The 17,887-nt window shown below is 41.4% G+C and overlaps 2 protein-coding genes across 2 annotated transcripts in view; both read right to left on the bottom strand.

Moving 5' to 3' along the window:
* Positions 1-2,096: 2,096 nt before the first annotated feature.
* Positions 2,097-3,925, bottom strand: hcrt (hypocretin (orexin) neuropeptide precursor). Its single transcript, XM_034143690.1, has 2 exons — positions 3,869-3,925; positions 2,097-2,621 (listed from the first exon to the last, which is right to left on the bottom strand). The coding sequence occupies exons 1-2, from the start codon at positions 3,923-3,925 to the stop codon at positions 2,250-2,252; spliced, it is 429 nt and encodes a 142-aa protein (XP_033999581.1). The 3' UTR covers positions 2,097-2,249.
* Positions 3,926-7,271: 3,346 nt separating this feature from the next.
* Positions 7,272-17,887, bottom strand: part of si:ch211-210g13.5 (inactive phospholipase C-like protein 2) — a 68,481-nt gene continuing 57,865 nt past the window's right edge. The window contains exons 5-6 of the mRNA XM_034144267.1: positions 12,929-13,038; positions 7,272-8,764 (exon numbers count right to left, since the gene is read on the bottom strand). Of these exons, the coding sequence (XP_034000158.1) occupies positions 8,288-8,764; positions 12,929-13,038 (587 nt within the window). The 3' untranslated portion in view covers positions 7,272-8,287. The remainder of the gene's footprint in view (positions 8,765-12,928; positions 13,039-17,887) is intronic.

Genomic DNA, 17,887 nt, shown 5'->3' with positions numbered 1-17,887 from the left:
ACAGTATCACAGCGCAGCCTCAGCTTCTCCTCTTCATTCTGGCTCCACTAACCATAGTTCCTGCCATCTCCGAGTCCCCTGCCTCCCTCCCTCCCTCCCTCCCTCTGTCTCTCACACAGAATCCTGAACCATCCCTCTTTCCAACACACAGAGAACGTACCAGTTATGTCTCTCATCTTCTCTCTTCCTTTCTCACACTATACTACATGCAATCCCCAGAGAAGTTATTTGAAATCACTTAATCCGTTTCCATTTTTGTGTTTTTTTCTGAAACTAAAAGACTGTTGCTCAGGCAGCTCATTTTTTGAATCCATGATCATCGGGATATATAAGAGAGCCTCGGCAAGTGTTGGTTGCTATGGATATTCCTAACTCAGAGAAAAAGACAAAGGTTTGACTTATTTTGTGTTTGTAGGGTCAGACCTTTCTTCTGCTTTTCTATGGACACATGATGGCCAGGATTCAGGTTAAATAAAGAGCTGCTCAATGACACCACCTTAAATCTGCTGCCAAGCGTGATGCCGGTGAGCAGCTTGAAGGATCAATCAGCTCACTGTCTGTTTCACTATATCACATTTATTTTGCTACCCATACTGTACATCAACAAACACCCACACACATAATTGCTGTATAAGCCTTCACACACACCCACCCACACCCATACACACACACACACACACACACACACACACACACACACACACACACACACACACACACACACACACACACACACACACACACACACACACACACACACACACACACACACACACACACACACACCACACACACACAACACACACACACACACACACACACACACACACACACACAGGTGGCATTTCTAAACTACTGCACACACTGGTTCTTTGTACAGCATCCCTACCAATTGTCCCTTTCTTCTAGGTCTCATGCAGAGTGTGAGGCTGCTGTGAACACACACTCCGCACACACCACACTGAGACATCATTAAAGCACGGGTTATTGAAATCAACACTTGTGCATGAAAAGGTCAAAACCACAGCCATCATGTTTTCTAATCAAAGGTATTTGAGTTTGCAAATAGCGTTTGTTTTTTATATCTTCTCATACAGAAGAGTTGTTTTGTCAGATTTGAGAAACTTTTGATCCAGCAGTAATGGCTATGGTAGGATGAACCAGCTTTAGATGAGGTGTAACACGTTGCTAAGCAGGAGGCCTTCTTAAATAGGTCCGTCTAAAAGTTAGCATGGGTTATTATTAGCCAAAGAGTAACTATTGAGTGCAAGCTATGACATCATCTCTGTCTGCACATTGAGCTGAGTTCAAGAATCCTATTCTTAATCCTACATTTCTCATTCTTCTTCTATGATGCTCCTATACATCAATGTATATGCCTTGTTGAGTAAAATGATCAGAAAATAATTGACCTTGCAGTATACTGTGAATATAAAACCCATGTAACATTCTGCATCGTAACTATTTTTGAGCAAAAACACACTGAAGCACGGGCAGTCAGAAGGAGCGTGAGGGGCGGGACTTTGACTCTCAGTAAACATGCAAACAGAGAAAGAAAGTGCCACACCCTCCCCAATAAGAAACAAGAGAGTTATCGTCTGCATGTGTTAAAAAGCACCATTATGGTCTATGATGGACATAAACAATATCACTTTTTGGACATCTTCTTTTCAGTACGTTTTGCATTTTGCAATTTAAAGACTCTCCCTTGATCTACAAAATATATCCTTTTCTTTCCAAGACACTTTTCATACACTCCCTAATGTTGTTACGAATAAGGAAGATAACATGTAGGTAATACAAACTGTGTTTGTTGTTCTACAAGATTTGTGTAGTTTTGATTCGATTTTGCATTAAGTTTTGTATGACCAAAAGATTGCATACTGTATAGGGAATAATTTGTATATAATGCATGTTTCTGCATTATAATTGAATATATTTCTGTCTTTTAATAATATTAGGTAATCGGCATGATTTTGAGCACTTTCTTAATGGAAATGTACGAAATATTTAATTATTAGCCCAGAAAACCCACCCAAGAATAATTAAAGACGTGTTGCCACCTTTATATATATATTTTTTTAATTGCACCCATCACAAGTCCATATATGTACAATATTACACAACCCCCTAATAGTTTTAATATGAGCAGAAAAATACACATTCTGTGTAATATCACTCACCATATAGGTGTGTTCAGATTTTTAACAGTCTTTTATAGATTCCATTATAAGTATTTATGTGAGTATTTAGCTTAGGACAGGCAGGGGCGTTGTGATAGTTCCTGACTGAGCCATCCAGTCCATGAACTGCCTCTCCTCCGTCCTCTTGCCCATCGTCAGGATCCCTGCGGCCTGGCTTCTGGAGTCCTGGAGGAGCTGGTGGAGGCGGCTCTGGAGGCGATGCTCGTCCTCCCTCCGTTTGCCCAGAGTGAGGATACCAGCAGAAGCGTCCCCTGTGAGGGGTCTCCCAAGGTTATTGGTGCCGGGGCGACACAGAAACATGTAGAGGCGACAGGATTGGGCCGGCTGTCTGCAGCACTCAGACATGCTGTGAGCCTCACAGGCCAGCTGAGACAGCAGCAGCATCACCACCAGCACCAGGACTTTCTGCAGGGAAAACCAGATCAGTTAACACCCAATACACCAATACAAGAATATAGTATGTTGGCTGGAAAAGCTACAAAATGATTTATTTATCTGCATGTCTTTCAAATGTTAAATATTGTTATGGCTTACATCATGTTAAAAATGTTGCTGGTTAAATCTTAAGCGATGGATACACTCCTGAATCACAGAATTTCAAATGAAAATGTATTCTTAAAATACTAAATTGGTCTAAATTCAAAGATATACTGAGTATCACCATGAGCAACTATGATGAAGTGGTATCGTACCAAACACTGTTTTAATCCCTTCTTAAAGGATATGACGTATGAAAATACACAACCAGAACAAATCTGCCACTTCCTTATAGAGCCCCTCCTCCAACACACACGAACGCGCACATGACCAATGAGGGCACGAGATAAGTTTGTGCACAGATGGAAGGCTGACAGGCAGGTAGGCCATCCAGTTATTTTAGCCGGGCCGGCTAAAATGATTGGTCGTGCTTTTTACAGTATTACGGCTTCCACAGATGACATTTTTTTATGGATTTTTTGTCAAAGCACTTAAGATATTCATTGCTATCGGGATGTTAAGAGCATTCCATGGAATATAACAAAAAGTGTATCTCGAGCCGGTTTCTCAAACTTACCTACCCTACCTTTAATCTCTCATACAACATAAACAAAATCATATCAAGCTGAAATGATGTTAACAGCATTCACATGTGGGCATAGTCATGCCTTTGCCTAAATCCCAAACCTTTGTTTTATACAAATAGAGACATAAGATCACAGAGCCTATAGCCTATACTCATTTGTAACCCTTGTCATTACACATAAAGGACGCTAAAAATAAAGTAATTAAAATGATATTATTAGGGAAATTATAATAAAAAAACATTGCTTCCCTTTGACTGAAAAGCCTGATCAGCTTTGTGGGTTTTAAAATTACCCAGTTATGATCCATTGATTGAATATAGAAAAATATATTGTTATGATACGCGCCCTGCAAAAAAGCCCTGTGGTTTCAAGCATAAAAAAAAAAATTGTAATAAAATGTAAATGTTGTATAATGCATCAAACTTAAGGACACACAACAGATTTGATGAGGATATAAAAGGGATGCATAAGAAAATGAACCGTAAAGACCCCAAACAAACTCATAAATGTAAGCAACCATAGGCTAGTTTAAAGAACAAACACATTTGTGATATCAAACAAATCAACCACTGAGTTTTAAATAAAAAATCTAACTCTTACCCTGTTAGACGTCTGCATCCCAGCAGCGTTCTGCAAGTTGGAGGGGAACCAAGGCATCTTGTGGCTTGTGTGGAGGGTAGTCTTCTACTCTTCTCATGTCCAGGACCTTTTTATGGTTCAGTGGTGTCCGAGCCAAAAGACGTCATCCAGGCCAACAACAACCATGACATCTTATCACCAATTGTGTGCTTTGCTCATTTGAAGGATGGATGTCACGTTTGACGCCATAATTAGTCTTCTGCAGCTGACCGTCTCCAAGGCACTTCTCTGGACCTTTAATGAACTACAGGTATGTCTTTGTGGCCGCATGCCAAAGTTTTACGACGACATACCTTTGTGATGACTGGTGAGAGATGGAAGTCAATTAGCTAATGTGTACTACAAGTTCTAAAAATATAAATATATAACAGCCCAGATGCCCTTTTCAAAATGCTAATGACAAGCTCATTCGGAAGTCATGCTAATGAGGTTCCATTGGCTTTATTCTCACATACAAAAGGTCTCGTACTGACACATCAGGACCTGTTTTTGTGTTGTTCCTTCAGAGCTTTCACCAGTGGTCTGAACGAACACTTGATACATCTAACCAACAAATAAAAAGACCCTAAAACCTTAAGAATTATTTGTTTTTAAAATAGCTTGTAACTCTTACGGCCCGTCCACACAGCAGCGTTAAAAAAATCTTGGAGGTGGGCGTATCTGAAGCTTGGGGATTTTTTGCGAGCAAGGCACCAACAACCAATCACGTGAATCTCCCGCCCCCGACTTACGAAGCAAAAAAGTTTGAAGTAAACTGGATATAAACTCCCCAAACAGGCGAAAACATACCACTGTCTCTGCCACCTCCCTCCATGCCTGGCTCCTCCGGTTTATATCCCGGTAGGTAAATAGGGACTGGTCATAAAGCACCGGGTGATTCCCTACCGCTAATTTCTCCTCCATTTTTTGGAATATGAGGAAATGACCTGCGGTATGTCTCTCCCAGCATACACGCGGTTTGATTGGCTAGCGCTTGAACTGTCAGATTTGCATACACGGGATTTGATTGGCTGACGCTTCCACCTCAGCTTCAAAAGTTGAACATTGCTCAACTTTGAATCCTGAAAATCCTGAAAATCTCCGCTCGCCTGCCCACAATGCAGTTCGGCGAAAAGTGAGGCAAAGTGACGTCACCCCATTCAAAGTGAATGGGCAGAAGCGTTTCAAGATTTTTTAACGCTGCTGTGTGGACGGTCCGTTACCGACTACCAGCACTTTAATAAGTTAACACAACCGGATAACTAAAAGAAAGAAATTATTGACTTGTTTTTCATCTTTTCATCTGCAGATCCTCATTCACTTATTATCTGTTGCCATCTTATGGACAACAGGAAGCATTGCTCGACATAAACACACTCATTCATTCTAAAAGGAGTGGAATCCTTCTGATTTATTGATAGGAAAATCATTTTAGATAAAGAGAATGAACAGTGTATCAATCAATACTAGCTTTTGGAAAGCTTCGTTGATTGCTTTAGATCCGCTGTGAAAGCTGCTTTTAAAATGTTTTCAAGCGCTGCTGACATTTGTTTGAACGCAATTAAAAAGTGACTTACCTCCCAGTCACTGTCTGAGATTATTTTCAGGCAAATATAATTCCAGGTACTGATTCAAATATTGCTGAAATTCAAGTCAAATTACAGAGAATGGGCATTAGCATGAAGGGGAATACATTAGAATTGACAGTATCCTCATTTAAAAGTCATCAAAGACAAATGAACAACAGGAGACAGGATAAACAATGAAGCCAGTTTTAATGGGCCACTTTCAGGAGCTCTCACAGAATCCACACTCACTTCGCAGTGAAACACACATCAGGTTATTGTCTGACCCTGGAGCTGTGGCGCTGACCAGTTATCCCTCGCTCTGCTCCTACATGCACTGGTTGTCCTTATCCGCACCACAGAACAACAGGAATCAAATCACTGTATATGTGGAAGTAATGTTAAAAAAAAGAATATCAATAGAACTAACAACAATTATTATAATATCAATCATTAATGTCTGTCTGCAAGAATTAATATAGCAATATATGTTCCCTTCGTACATTTTACATACATTTTACATCTAGATTCACTTTATTTTGTGTTTTTATTGACAGCAGTACCATATTCTGGTTGACCTCCGACCTCTAACAGGCAGGGGTCAGGTATTCCAGTTGCGATTGGCTGGTGAGCTGTGCCACTTACGGAGGTGGGCTAGCTCCACCCTGGGGACCAAAACACCGACTCACGTAACGTCACACACACAGCCCCTGGGGAGGAGACAAGGAGACCCTGTGGGGAGAGTCCAGGAATGCTGAAGAACTGAAATCCCATGGAATGACACCGGAGATGTGTGGGACTCGATGGAGGTCTACAACAGCATTGGATGCGAGAAGAGCATCGATGTGACTGAACACATCAGCAGCTGCAGATGGTTTCTATGTTGGCTCTACAGCTTCCTGGTTTGTGCTAAAAAGGACATCTGTGACGCCTACAGAGCTTAGCCTACTCAAGCTGCTCTATGTTGTGCACTTAAAATGAACACGGTTTCCTCTTCGTCAAAAAGAGGGTTTGCACTTAGCATGACGTCTACGATTGAAGAGAAGGAGTGTGAGCATTAAAAAAATAAAAGCTCAAAGACATGCCGAGGAGTCTCTGGAAATGAAAAGGCAAATTTATGGCAGAAAGTGCCAATGTGAGGTAAAGCCTGTACCAACAGAGCTAGAGTACATCATGAAGGGGCATGTAACTAGCAGTGCCCAGAGAGAGACAGGGATATCTAACTGATCCAACTTCAAAACATTCCTTTGCAGAAACACACGACAGGTTTGTCACCAGCTGTTACCCTTTTGTATGGAAGCCCTGAGAGGATAGGAACAAATCTGTTAGTGCATTTTCTAATTATGATCTGACAATTTATTCTCCTTTGTTTATGAGTTAAGAACAGGTTATCAAGGATTATTTATTTGTAAGTTCCTTTAAGACTATTTACTTAAAGGTAGGGTAGGTAAATTTGAGAAACCGGCTCGAGATCGCTAGAATTTGAAAATACACAACCGGAGAAAATCTGCCACTTCCTTACAGAGCCCCTCCTCCAACACATACGAACGCGCACATGACCAATGAGGGCACGAGATAAGTTTGTGCCCCGATGGAAGGCTGACAGGCAGGTAGGCCATCCAGTTATTTTAGCCGGGCTGGCTAAAATGATTGGTCGTACTTTTTACAGTACTACGGCTTCCACAGATGACTTTTTTATGGATTTTTTGTCAAAGCACTTAAGATATTCATTGCTATCGGGATGTTAAGAGCATTCCATGGAATATAACAAGTGTATCTCGAGCCGGTTTCTCAAACTTACCTACCCTACCTTTAAATTACATTTCCTTTATATTTGTGAAACAGGTGAGACATTCTTTTTTGGCATGTCAAACTGTTTTTGTTAAGGATAAATTCTGCTGTGTTTTTTGTTGTCATATTCATTTGACTACAACAGTGTACCACTACCACATGTTATAAATAATACTTAAAGCATTCATGTCTTCTCCCAGGTAAGGTTTTGTCTGTCTAATCAAAACAATGTGTCAATAAGATTACATTTAATTTTCAGCCGGAAGAAAGAAATGAGAGTAACGTTACACAACTTGTTACATTTTGTGTTAAAATTGCATAGAGAAAAACATACCTGGTAGAAAACATGAATGCTTTGAGTGCTATTTAAAGCATATAGTAGAGCAGTTCAGCCTCGTGTGGGTTGAATGAGTATTACAAGAGAAAAACATAAGAAATTATCCTGATCAAAATAAAAAGTTGAATGCACTTATTTTAAGTCGCTTTCGATAAAAGCGTCAGCTAAATGAAATACAAAAAAATGTTGCCTAGCGAAACATTTATTGTTACCTATATTTACTACTAAAACCTGGCAACAAAGGAACTTTCAGAACCTATGTAGATTATGCTGACAAAATGTCACCAGATCACTAGAACTGTTTTCTGCCTTTCAGGGCTTCCGTACATTTGGCTTTTCACAAGAGAGAAAACAGAAAAGACCTCAACTTCCTGGCTCAGATAAAATATATTTTCCACATCCATGACAGAGAGAAGTAAAAATGTCTTTCCAGTTTTCACTCTTGTTTTGAGATGTGTGATTGCAGTGTGAGGTCTCTCTTTCTTCTCTCCTCCAGCCCTAACTGAAACCTGTTCAGACCTGCGTCTCGCTTCTAACACGGCGAGTCTTCCCCCCCAGCATCATCTCTTTATTTCTCTCAGCCAATTCCTCCATGTCCTTTTCATTAATGCCCCCCTTCTTTTCCACTACATCCTTCTGCTTCCCCATCTCTGTCTTGCCCTCCCTGTCTCTCTTTGTGTAGGATTCTCTGCTGGCACAGGCTGCGGGTCAGCAGGATCCCACAGGGTCGTCTCTGACCAGCTCTTTGTCAGAGACGCCCTCCGGAGTTCCTGCTGCCCTCTGCTGCTGGCTCTGAAACTGAAACTGGAGCTGGGTTAGGGGCGGAGGTTGGGTGTAGGCCGGTGGTTTTGAAAGAGTTTGAACCAAAGGGAGAGCTGGCAGCTGGGGGTGTTGCTGTGGATGTTCCTGGGGAAGGGGACGGTGATAAGCCTGAGGTGCTGTTGGGGGTGGGGGCTGGGTTTGGGGCGGGTGAGGTTGGGGCGGGTGAGGTGGAGGAGGCTGAGGCTGGGTCTTGGCCTGTGGCTGTGGCTGTGTCTGCTGCTGCGGTGGGCGGAGAGGATGGTGCTGGAGCTGTGGGGAAGCTGCTCCGTTCTTACTGAGGCCACAGGACTGGGCGGCACAGTGGATCTGACGCAGGTTGTCCAGCGCCTCGCTCTTAGCGTGCTTCAGCAGGTCTGCCTGGCCCTGAGATTGAGAGGGAGCGAGAGGGGGGGGGGGAGACACAGAGAGACACTGCTTGGTTATCAACACATCAGGTTATAGGGTGACAAAAAAAGGAGGAAACATCTTTGATATACATTACCTCTTACAGTGTGCGAGTTAGATAGCTAGAGCGAGTTCTGTGTTACCATATTGGCCTGGTCTGTTTAAAAAATATATAATTTAATCCCTTAAGGACTTTTACCCTGTTGATTAAAATGAAAATAAAGGCAAATATCAGTTAAAAGTATTATAGGTCCTATCTACAAGATATATACAGAATAAGTAACACAATTTTTTTATTGGGACAAACACATTTTTGTGTTTCAACATTCAATATCCACAAATATTAAAACAAAAAACCCTTGTTTCTAATACTGTCTGTAGCTGCTGGATAAAAAAGAAGAAGAAGGAATGCCTTTCATGTGGCGGTAGTAGCTCAGTCTGTAGGGACATGGCTTGGGAACCGGAGTTTCGCCGGTTCAAGTCCCGATAAGATCAAAAAATACGGTGTGTGGACTGGCACTGGTATGATATAAATTATGAAATCTTTATAAAAAAATAACCAGCTTCTCCATAAAGCTTCAGGAATGAACATTGCAGCGAACTTGGCAGAACATTCATATTTTGCCCAAATCAACCTCCTTTTGCTATTTTTCATTGATTTTATTTTTATTTATTTATTTATTTTGATCTCAAATGAAAAACACTTGATATTCTATAATGTAATTGTTCAAATCTAAAAAATTATATATTATTCTTTAAAGTTTGTATGTTTATTGTACTGCTGATGTAAAGGGAAACATGGCATAAGAACATTTATTCCATGGTGCATTAACTCATAAGATGCAGTAGGGGGCAGTATCAAGCCACAGAAGGAAGGCCTTTGGTTGTCTGCCAGCCCTTCATACTTCTTCTCAGCTGGTGGATAGTGCTGTCATATGGTGATAATGTTATACTACAGTTCTAGTCTTTATTTGGGAGCACCCTAGAGACAAATTCCTGCCATATGTGGAGGAAGTGGTCAGGGCAGGCATCCTGCTTTACAGCACTGTCAAGTCAATGTGGGCCGCTGCCATGGCTGCCTGCCACCTTAAGCTAGCCGTCTCTGCCATGTGGAAATGTGGTCGACTTCTCCACAGGCAGGACATTTATGTGTGTGAGATGTACTTATATTATTAGAACTGGCCAAAACAAAAAAAGTAATCTGACCACATGCTTGCCACACCCCCCTCTCTTTCCGCCCGTCTGGTCCGACACTGTCTTTACTCCGACATCCCTTTAACATCTGTTCACAGGCACGTTCTGATCTGTGAACCTGAATACTTTCCCTCCCTCCCACTGAACTTTACTCTGGACTCTCTGGACTGGTTTGACCCGCTGTGACATCCACATGAAGAGGCAGAAGTTGACCGCTCTGCACCAGACTGTACTGAAAATGGTAATATCCTCTCATTGAGGCACAACAGTCTGACATATTGTAGAAAGAGTAAAGGTGCTGCCCTGCACTCAGCGCTTTATTCCCAGGTGATGTTAATACGCTGCAAGTGGCCTTTTACCTGAGCCACTCCGGCACGCAACACACGAGCAAGAATAAGTCAAACGCTTGAAAAAAATAAAAAACTTGAATTATGTAAGTCATGACTCACCAGGCATAAAATAAGACAGCGAAAAGCTGGTTCTGTGCTGCCAGAGCCAAATCACGATGGCACTCGTATTTGAGTACATTCACCCTTACAGCTGGCCTCAAGCTCACCACAGGGGGCTAAGCATGAGCAAGAGCAAATCCCCTTGCTATATCCTCATTAAAATCTCTCCTTATCGCCTACTTGTTTATCAAAATCAGTCCATCCCCTTGATAGAAGCCTTTATTGTAGATTATTTTAAGGTTTTCTATCTAGATAAAGTGGTACGGTAGCGAACATGAGCGAGAGTGACAGCTATGGTTCACAATTGATGGCCTCTATAAGTTCCTCTTGAACAGATAACTAAACTCAAGAGTGAAACAGAATAAATGGTTTCTTGTCAGAATAAATGGGGCCTTAGTCATGGTGAAAAATCGCAGCTACTTTAGCAGATTAGTTATATAACAAACTGCCTCAAACAATAGTTAATTACAGTAAAAACTGACAATAGGGAGTGATGTGGGAGACGACTGGAGTCCATGTTTTTGGAGCCTGTTTTTCTTCTCAAAATGTAACTCGGTATGCTTCACAGCCTCTCTTCCTGTCGCTCTGTTGTTGCTTTTCTCTTGACAGCAGGTACGATGAGTGACAGGTATGACTAGTAGAAATGGGCAAATACCCTTATTCACCATGACAGCTTTGATCTGACTGTAACTGTCAAATTAATGTTGTGAAGGTGGTTTGGGAAACAGGGATAATACACATTCTCTCGCTCTATCTTCCTCACAGCTTCCCCGCCATCTACCGGCGAGTGTTTCCAGGATCTGGAGAGGATGACAAGTGAAATCATTCTGCATGGCTGCCAGCCTTGGCATAACACGCACCAGGCTCTCACCAAATGTTTAGTATGAGACACGGCTTACAACTGAAGAATGGGAGGAGGAGGAAGAGGAGGAGAAGGAGGGGTAATGTGCTCGCCAAGATGCCTTCATGTTGAGAATGTGGATATTAAAAAAAGATGGACGAATGAGGGTAGTGTGTGTTTGGAGTGACAGTGCAGGGATGAGAGGAGATCTGAGCTTAGGGGTGATGGGTATAAATGGGGGTGGGGGTAGCAAAGGGGATTATGTTCACGGGTCCACCTGTTGCTCTACTTAAGCACATGGTTACCCAATTCTAGAGGGTGCAATGAAGCTTAATTAAGATAAACCGTGGTGCAGCACAATGTTATTTGCTGTATGCGTGAAGAGCTACAAAAGTTAGCACTGATTTATTAGAGCTATATCCATTACCTTGACTACTTTTAAATACTTTTAAGGTTTTAATAATACAACAATTATTCATTTATCAACCTTCTGTTTCCTGCGCCCTAAAATCAGGATTTGCAGCTTTTAATAATTCACTGTTTTATATCATTTTAATTAAATGTATTCAGATATGGAGACTGTTGGAATAAAATTAAAAATGTCGCACTGATTTCTGGGAATTTTTAAAACAAATGTCTTACATTGTATATAAATCAGTAGAGCAGCAACAATTGGTTGACTTCGTTAATTGAAAGAAAAACTATTTTGATAAGCAATAGCGTATTTTTCCATGTAAAACGTCATAAAACCCTGTTTCCAGCTAACAAGACATTCAAAGACAATCACCTTGTATTTTATATATTGGGATGGACATTTTTTATATCTTTTTACATTTTTAAGACAAAACAATGAATCTGCAGAGTATTACATAATGGAATCAATCATTAAATGGAGCCCTATTAATCAGGTCATCGATCAATTACTGATGGATTAATTCTCACTTAAACGTATTACTTTCAGCCCTAATTTATTTTCACTGTCTGAAAAAGCAGGCATGAAAAGGCAAAGAAGAATCAAGCAATCAAACATCTAACCAACCTGACACCGTTCAGAAAGCTCAGCCAAGGGAGCTTCTTCACTCAATACTAAATGATTTCATGGTGATGAGATGAGATAAAAATATCCTGGCTGATTTGTCCTTACTCAGAAAAACAGGCGTACTGTGCAGAGGGCAGTCTGAGCAGCATGTGCTGTTTTTATCAGTGCTGCCATCACCACTAGTGTTCATCGGGGCGGTGAAATGAAGGCATGGGCAACTTTATCTCACCAGGGCCGGTGCTGAGCAACATCTTCAGGGCATGTCCAATGTACCCTCATGAGGAGTAAGTGTATGTCTACAAACAAGTGTGAACAATCCTATCGTGTGCTGTCAAGATGGTGAGATGAGCAAATAAATAAACCACTGTCAGAAATCAACATCATTTAATTAAGAGATAAAGGGATTAGAGTAGAGGCCCATACAATTAGCCCAGAGAGCGTTCTTAAAACAACATGTCGTTTAATCTCAGCGACAGGATCTGGGATTTCTTATCCCTCTGGAAAATAATCTCACATGTTGACATCAATCAAACGTATGAGCCAGCACTAGAGGTGTATATAGTACAGTAAAGGGCCTTTGTTGCTGAAGGTCACACTGTGGTTTTCTCAGTGTTTCTCACCTTGAGCACGGTGATGTTCCAGGCGTAGCTCTCCATCGCCTTCTGCAGTTTGCGGCCCTTCAGACCCTCCTTCGCTCCGATGCGATGCAGATCCTCATGGAAGTCCAGACCTGGGTACAGACACACCATATCATCCTATCAGACATATGTGTGAAATTGTCATTATCAGCATATGAATTCTTGAGTTACAGCCAAAACACATGTTCTGAGAGGTCACAGCGACATTAGCCTTCTACTGACAAATCTAATCAGTTCATTTTTGTGACTTATGTGTAAAATTGGAAGAAAGTCTCCCAGGGCGCCTTTATTTGATAGAAAACAGTGCAGAAATGTATGTGTGTGTGTGTGTGTGTGTGTGTGTGTGTGTGTGTGTGTGTGTGTGTGTGTGTGTGTGTGTGTGTGTGTGTGTGTGTTTGGGGGGGTTTCCATGCCTTGAAGGTGGGATTTGGACTGGAAGTTGTGCTATGGCATGTGCTGTAACGATTTGGATACCATAAGAGGCGCTTTCACACCGCAGTACTTTTCCCACAAAGGTTCATCTGTACTTAGTTCATGAGAACTCTTTAGTTCTCATGAACTAAGTACAGATCGCATTCACACCGGAATAAGTCCCTGAGGGAAGATTACACAAATGAAGCCGCTGACGTCACTTCTTCTGCTTTGGGTTTACTGGCAGGCCGCAAACAACTTCACGGCGTATACTGTCACCCGAAGTCCCCGGCCGGAAGTCCCCGGAGTTGGGAACTGGCTTCAGTAGAAGCTGCTGGGACTCCCAGCTGCTTCAACTGAAGCCTTCCGAGTAAATCGCCAGAACGCCGACACCTCCTCATCTCCACCGCTCCCATGTTTTCTTTTGTGTTGCCATAAGTTAGTCTCTCTGCGTTGGTGCGCTGGGCTAATGCTAATGCTAATAATGCTAATGCGAGGATAATAAAATGGCGGCTTCACAAAACATTTTTGGAGTTTTACGGAGCGTGGTTTGCAATCCGCCCAGCCAATCAGAAATAGGAACCTTTTTCTCCCACGAAAGTCCCTGCTCTCTAGCAGGGACGGAAAAGGGGGTAAACATGAACTAATTTTAGTTCCGGATTTATTTGGTGTGAACGTGACATTTCGGAACTATATCGGAACTAAAGTGGGAAAAGTACTGCGGTGTGAACGCGCCTAATGCTTCTAGATTTGTTCTTTTATGAGATGTGATCAAAATACCTGTTTAACTTAACTTTCCTTGAAATCTGTTAACACATATCCAACTTATCCCACTAACTAATAATACAAAAAACAGAAGTGAAAACATGAAATCCTTAATGAAGGTACTAATAGGAAATGATTATGCTCTTTAAGTCACCTTTTAATTTTGCAGTGTGCAAAGTATGCAGAATAAATGACTGCTAGCCAGCTCCTCATGGGCCCCTTTAATGGCTTCAATTACAGTTTACCATACAATGTGCTGCATTGCTAATGGGGTACAATTGAGGCAGTGCAACGCAGGCTAACCTTTAATTAATCTATCAGGGAGTCCAGCTCCACGCAGGCCATAACTAATCCTCTGGGCTAAAGCCATATGACTCGGACTTGCCAGTCTGTCCCTAACAACTGGCCTTGTCCTACTCCAGCTGTGATTGGCTTCTATGAAGACACATATTGCGCAAAAGTTTACAAAAAAACATCATCACAAGCCAATATTTGACTTAATAGTTAATGCTTGGTTTACAAAATACACTAGTTGTGCTGTAGCTTTGTCTCCCACTACAACAAAATATGACTTTTAAAAAGGTAGTTCATGTAATGTACATAGATATACAAACGCATCCTCATCTAATTTAATGTTAAAAGGCAGGATCTGTGTAGACAATCAAATTCAAACTTTTAAATGAGGTCCTACCTGAATGCTTTGAATGTTGCCATGTGTTTTTGTATGTATAAATTATTAAAATAGGTATGTAATACTAACACATTGTAAATACTGTAGTCCATGATACACTATATGGAATAGTAATCCCACATTATTCATTACAAATCATCAAGACTCTATTATTAGTTATTTTTAGGGACAGTGTTGTTTGATGTGTGTGTAGAGGTGTGTGTGTGTGTGTGTGTGTGTAAAGGTGCAGCACTTATTGAAGTTTCAAGATATTTCTCACAATAGCTTCAAAGCACAAACAAATCATATTCAGGGTAGTCCTACATTTCACCACAAATCCCTGTGTTACCAAACTCCTGTTGTTAAGGCTACAGATCTAGACTACCTATACTGTATGCGTTAATAACACAGTTTCCTTTTAAACCAAACCAAACATATGCAAATTGTAATTCCAGCAACAGGACATAATGGTTAATGTTTATATTATAAATTGTTATTGTAAATAATCTGCAGCCGACTTTAAACGGATCAAGAGATCAAGAAATACATACAGGAAATATGATCTCTGGCCTTCAGTGCACATGAAACTCAACTTTGCAAAAAAGCCCAGGACCTCTGTAGTTCTTTAATTTCCATAATAATAATAATAATTTTTCCTTTTCAGAATATCTCTTTCAGAGCCTGAAAGTTGTGTTAACAGGGTTTAGGGCTGATTTGATCTTGTAATCTGGGGCAGTTAATGGGCCGCTGCTGGTGCAGAGCAGAGCCCAGCGATCACAGGAGTTGGGGAGAAAGGCAGACAGAGAGCTGAATGAGAGATGAAATTAGCTGGAGGCAAAACGTCTCACAACAGCCTCTTCAAGCATTTCATTTCCCAATTATTAAGCATTTCCTTTCCCCAACAGTCCCACAGTTGCCGTTCCTTACTGTCACTTAAAAAATAATAATAATAAACACAATGTGGCCCCCATGGCACACTCAGATGAGACAGGATCGTACGCTTTGCTTCTCTACTGGAAAGAGAAAGACAGACAGGAGGACTGAGGGGACAACACAAGACACACTCATGCAAACACAAAAGCTCACACACACACCACCGTAAGATTTACAGTGTCTGCATAGAGCAAAACGCTTTTTTTTCTTTGTAATGAATCCTGCAGCAGCTCCTATTATCATCCAAACACACAGGCAAAGGAAAACGGACAACTACAGGCAGAGAGAGACGAAAGTGAGTAAATAACAAAAAAATCAAACAGAATATCCAAACAGGATCTGATGGAAAGAAAGTATAAAAACAAAAATAGGAAAGGGGGTGAGGAAGAGATACAGTCGGATCAGGATTTCATTAATTTATCAAGTTTCCCACTGCAGAGGCCCAGACAGAATATCATCATTGCAAATGGAGAATGGGATTTGTAGCTGCTGATGAGCCGGGGAAACAATGGCAGTACAAAGCCAAGGCAGATAAAGGGAGGGAGATGTCTTTATCCCTTGGGTTTTATGGTAATAGGGTCCACATGGAGTCAAACCATACCAACAGTCGGAGTGGTCAGCTTGAGAGAGTCATGAATAAATCAACACAGTCAGGCCTGCAGGAAGGCAGCAGCTCACACATGTATACAGTGAGTTGCACCTGTTCAAGGCAGCATGAACAACCTAAGTGTAAAATACACATTGATGCACGTTCTTTAAGAAATCTAAAAGGGGCCCTATTATTATTTTTCTATTTCCTGTAGTGTGTTGGTGCATGAAAATGGTCTGCAAAGGCTAAAATCCCAACGCTTCCTGCCCCCCCCCCCACTGCCTGAAACACCTCAATGGGAGTCCTGTGTTTACTTCTGTAACATAGTGACATCACTGTGTAACACTCTATTGCTTCTATTGGCTATAGCGCTCCAACACATTGTAAGCGATAGGCTAAGGGGTGGAACATCTCTAAGCATGTCACAGTCGAGGCACAACATACAAATATGAACCTGAAAATGAGCACAATAGGGCCCATTTAAATCCTGCGTTCTGTTTAAGGTAACTGCTCTTTTACTCGCATCTAGGGCTGCAACTAACTCATATTTCTATTATCGATCAATATGCCTATTTTTCTTAATTATTGAAAAATGCCCTTCCTACTTTGTCAAGGTCAAGGTTGATGTTTCTTTTGTTTTGTTCTGTCAGTCCTACACCCACATACAGTATTCAGTTCAAAATGATATAAAACAGAGAAGAGCAGGACATCTTAATATTTGAGTGTGAAAACAGCTTTTTCTGCCATTTCTGCACGAAAAGTACTTAAATGCTTAATTCATTATTAAAATTGTTGGTGATTACTTTTCTGTTGATCAACTATTTCAACTAATTGTTGAAGCTCTACTAGCATCTATTACTCAGGATCTTCTCATTCTTAGAGAAAATTATGTTGAAAATATTAAAATCAAAGTCCTTAGTGGAGCACAGGCTAGTTAGCACAAGGAGTGCAAGTTGTGGACTTCATGCACGGACAGGTTGGATATGCGTTCAGACACATCAGCCGGTGTACAGATTACACACAAACACACACAACACACCGTGGTAGCATCTGGAGGTGCCAGAGTTTGCATCCCAGCTGTCTATCTGGTTCCCTATTAGCAGTGTGTGTGATGGCCAGCCATCAATAGTGCCCAGGGGGGGGATCATGCTGCACCTCTCCATCCTCATCAACACGTCAGCTTCACTGCCCAAATTAAACTGATTAGCTGCAATAATGACTGGGCAGAAAGTGAATACAGGAAGGAAAGAGGAGAGGGAGGAGGCAATTAAGAGCCATAGCAACCCAAAACCACAGTTTCTCTTCCCCTCCTGTATGAGTGGAGAACTTGCCACTAATTTCACGTTACTTACATTTGAAATGAAAGGAAAATTAGGAGGTTAGAGGGTAGTTCAGGCCAGTGTGTCATTGTGATTATGGCTTTGTCACGACAGCGTCTTGCTGACGAGTGGGACGCACTTTTAATGGCTCGGGCAAACGTGTCAGGTCCAATCAAAGACCTTAAGCTTAGCTGCACAGCATACACACACACATCCTATATATACAGTCTATGATCCTACCCCATCCCATATTC

The sequence above is a fragment of the Trematomus bernacchii genome, unplaced genomic scaffold (assembly GCF_902827165.1).
Source record: "Trematomus bernacchii unplaced genomic scaffold, fTreBer1.1, whole genome shotgun sequence".
Classification (NCBI taxonomy): domain Eukaryota; kingdom Metazoa; phylum Chordata; class Actinopteri; order Perciformes; family Nototheniidae; genus Trematomus; species Trematomus bernacchii.
This window is presented reverse-complemented; position numbering and strand designations above follow the sequence as displayed.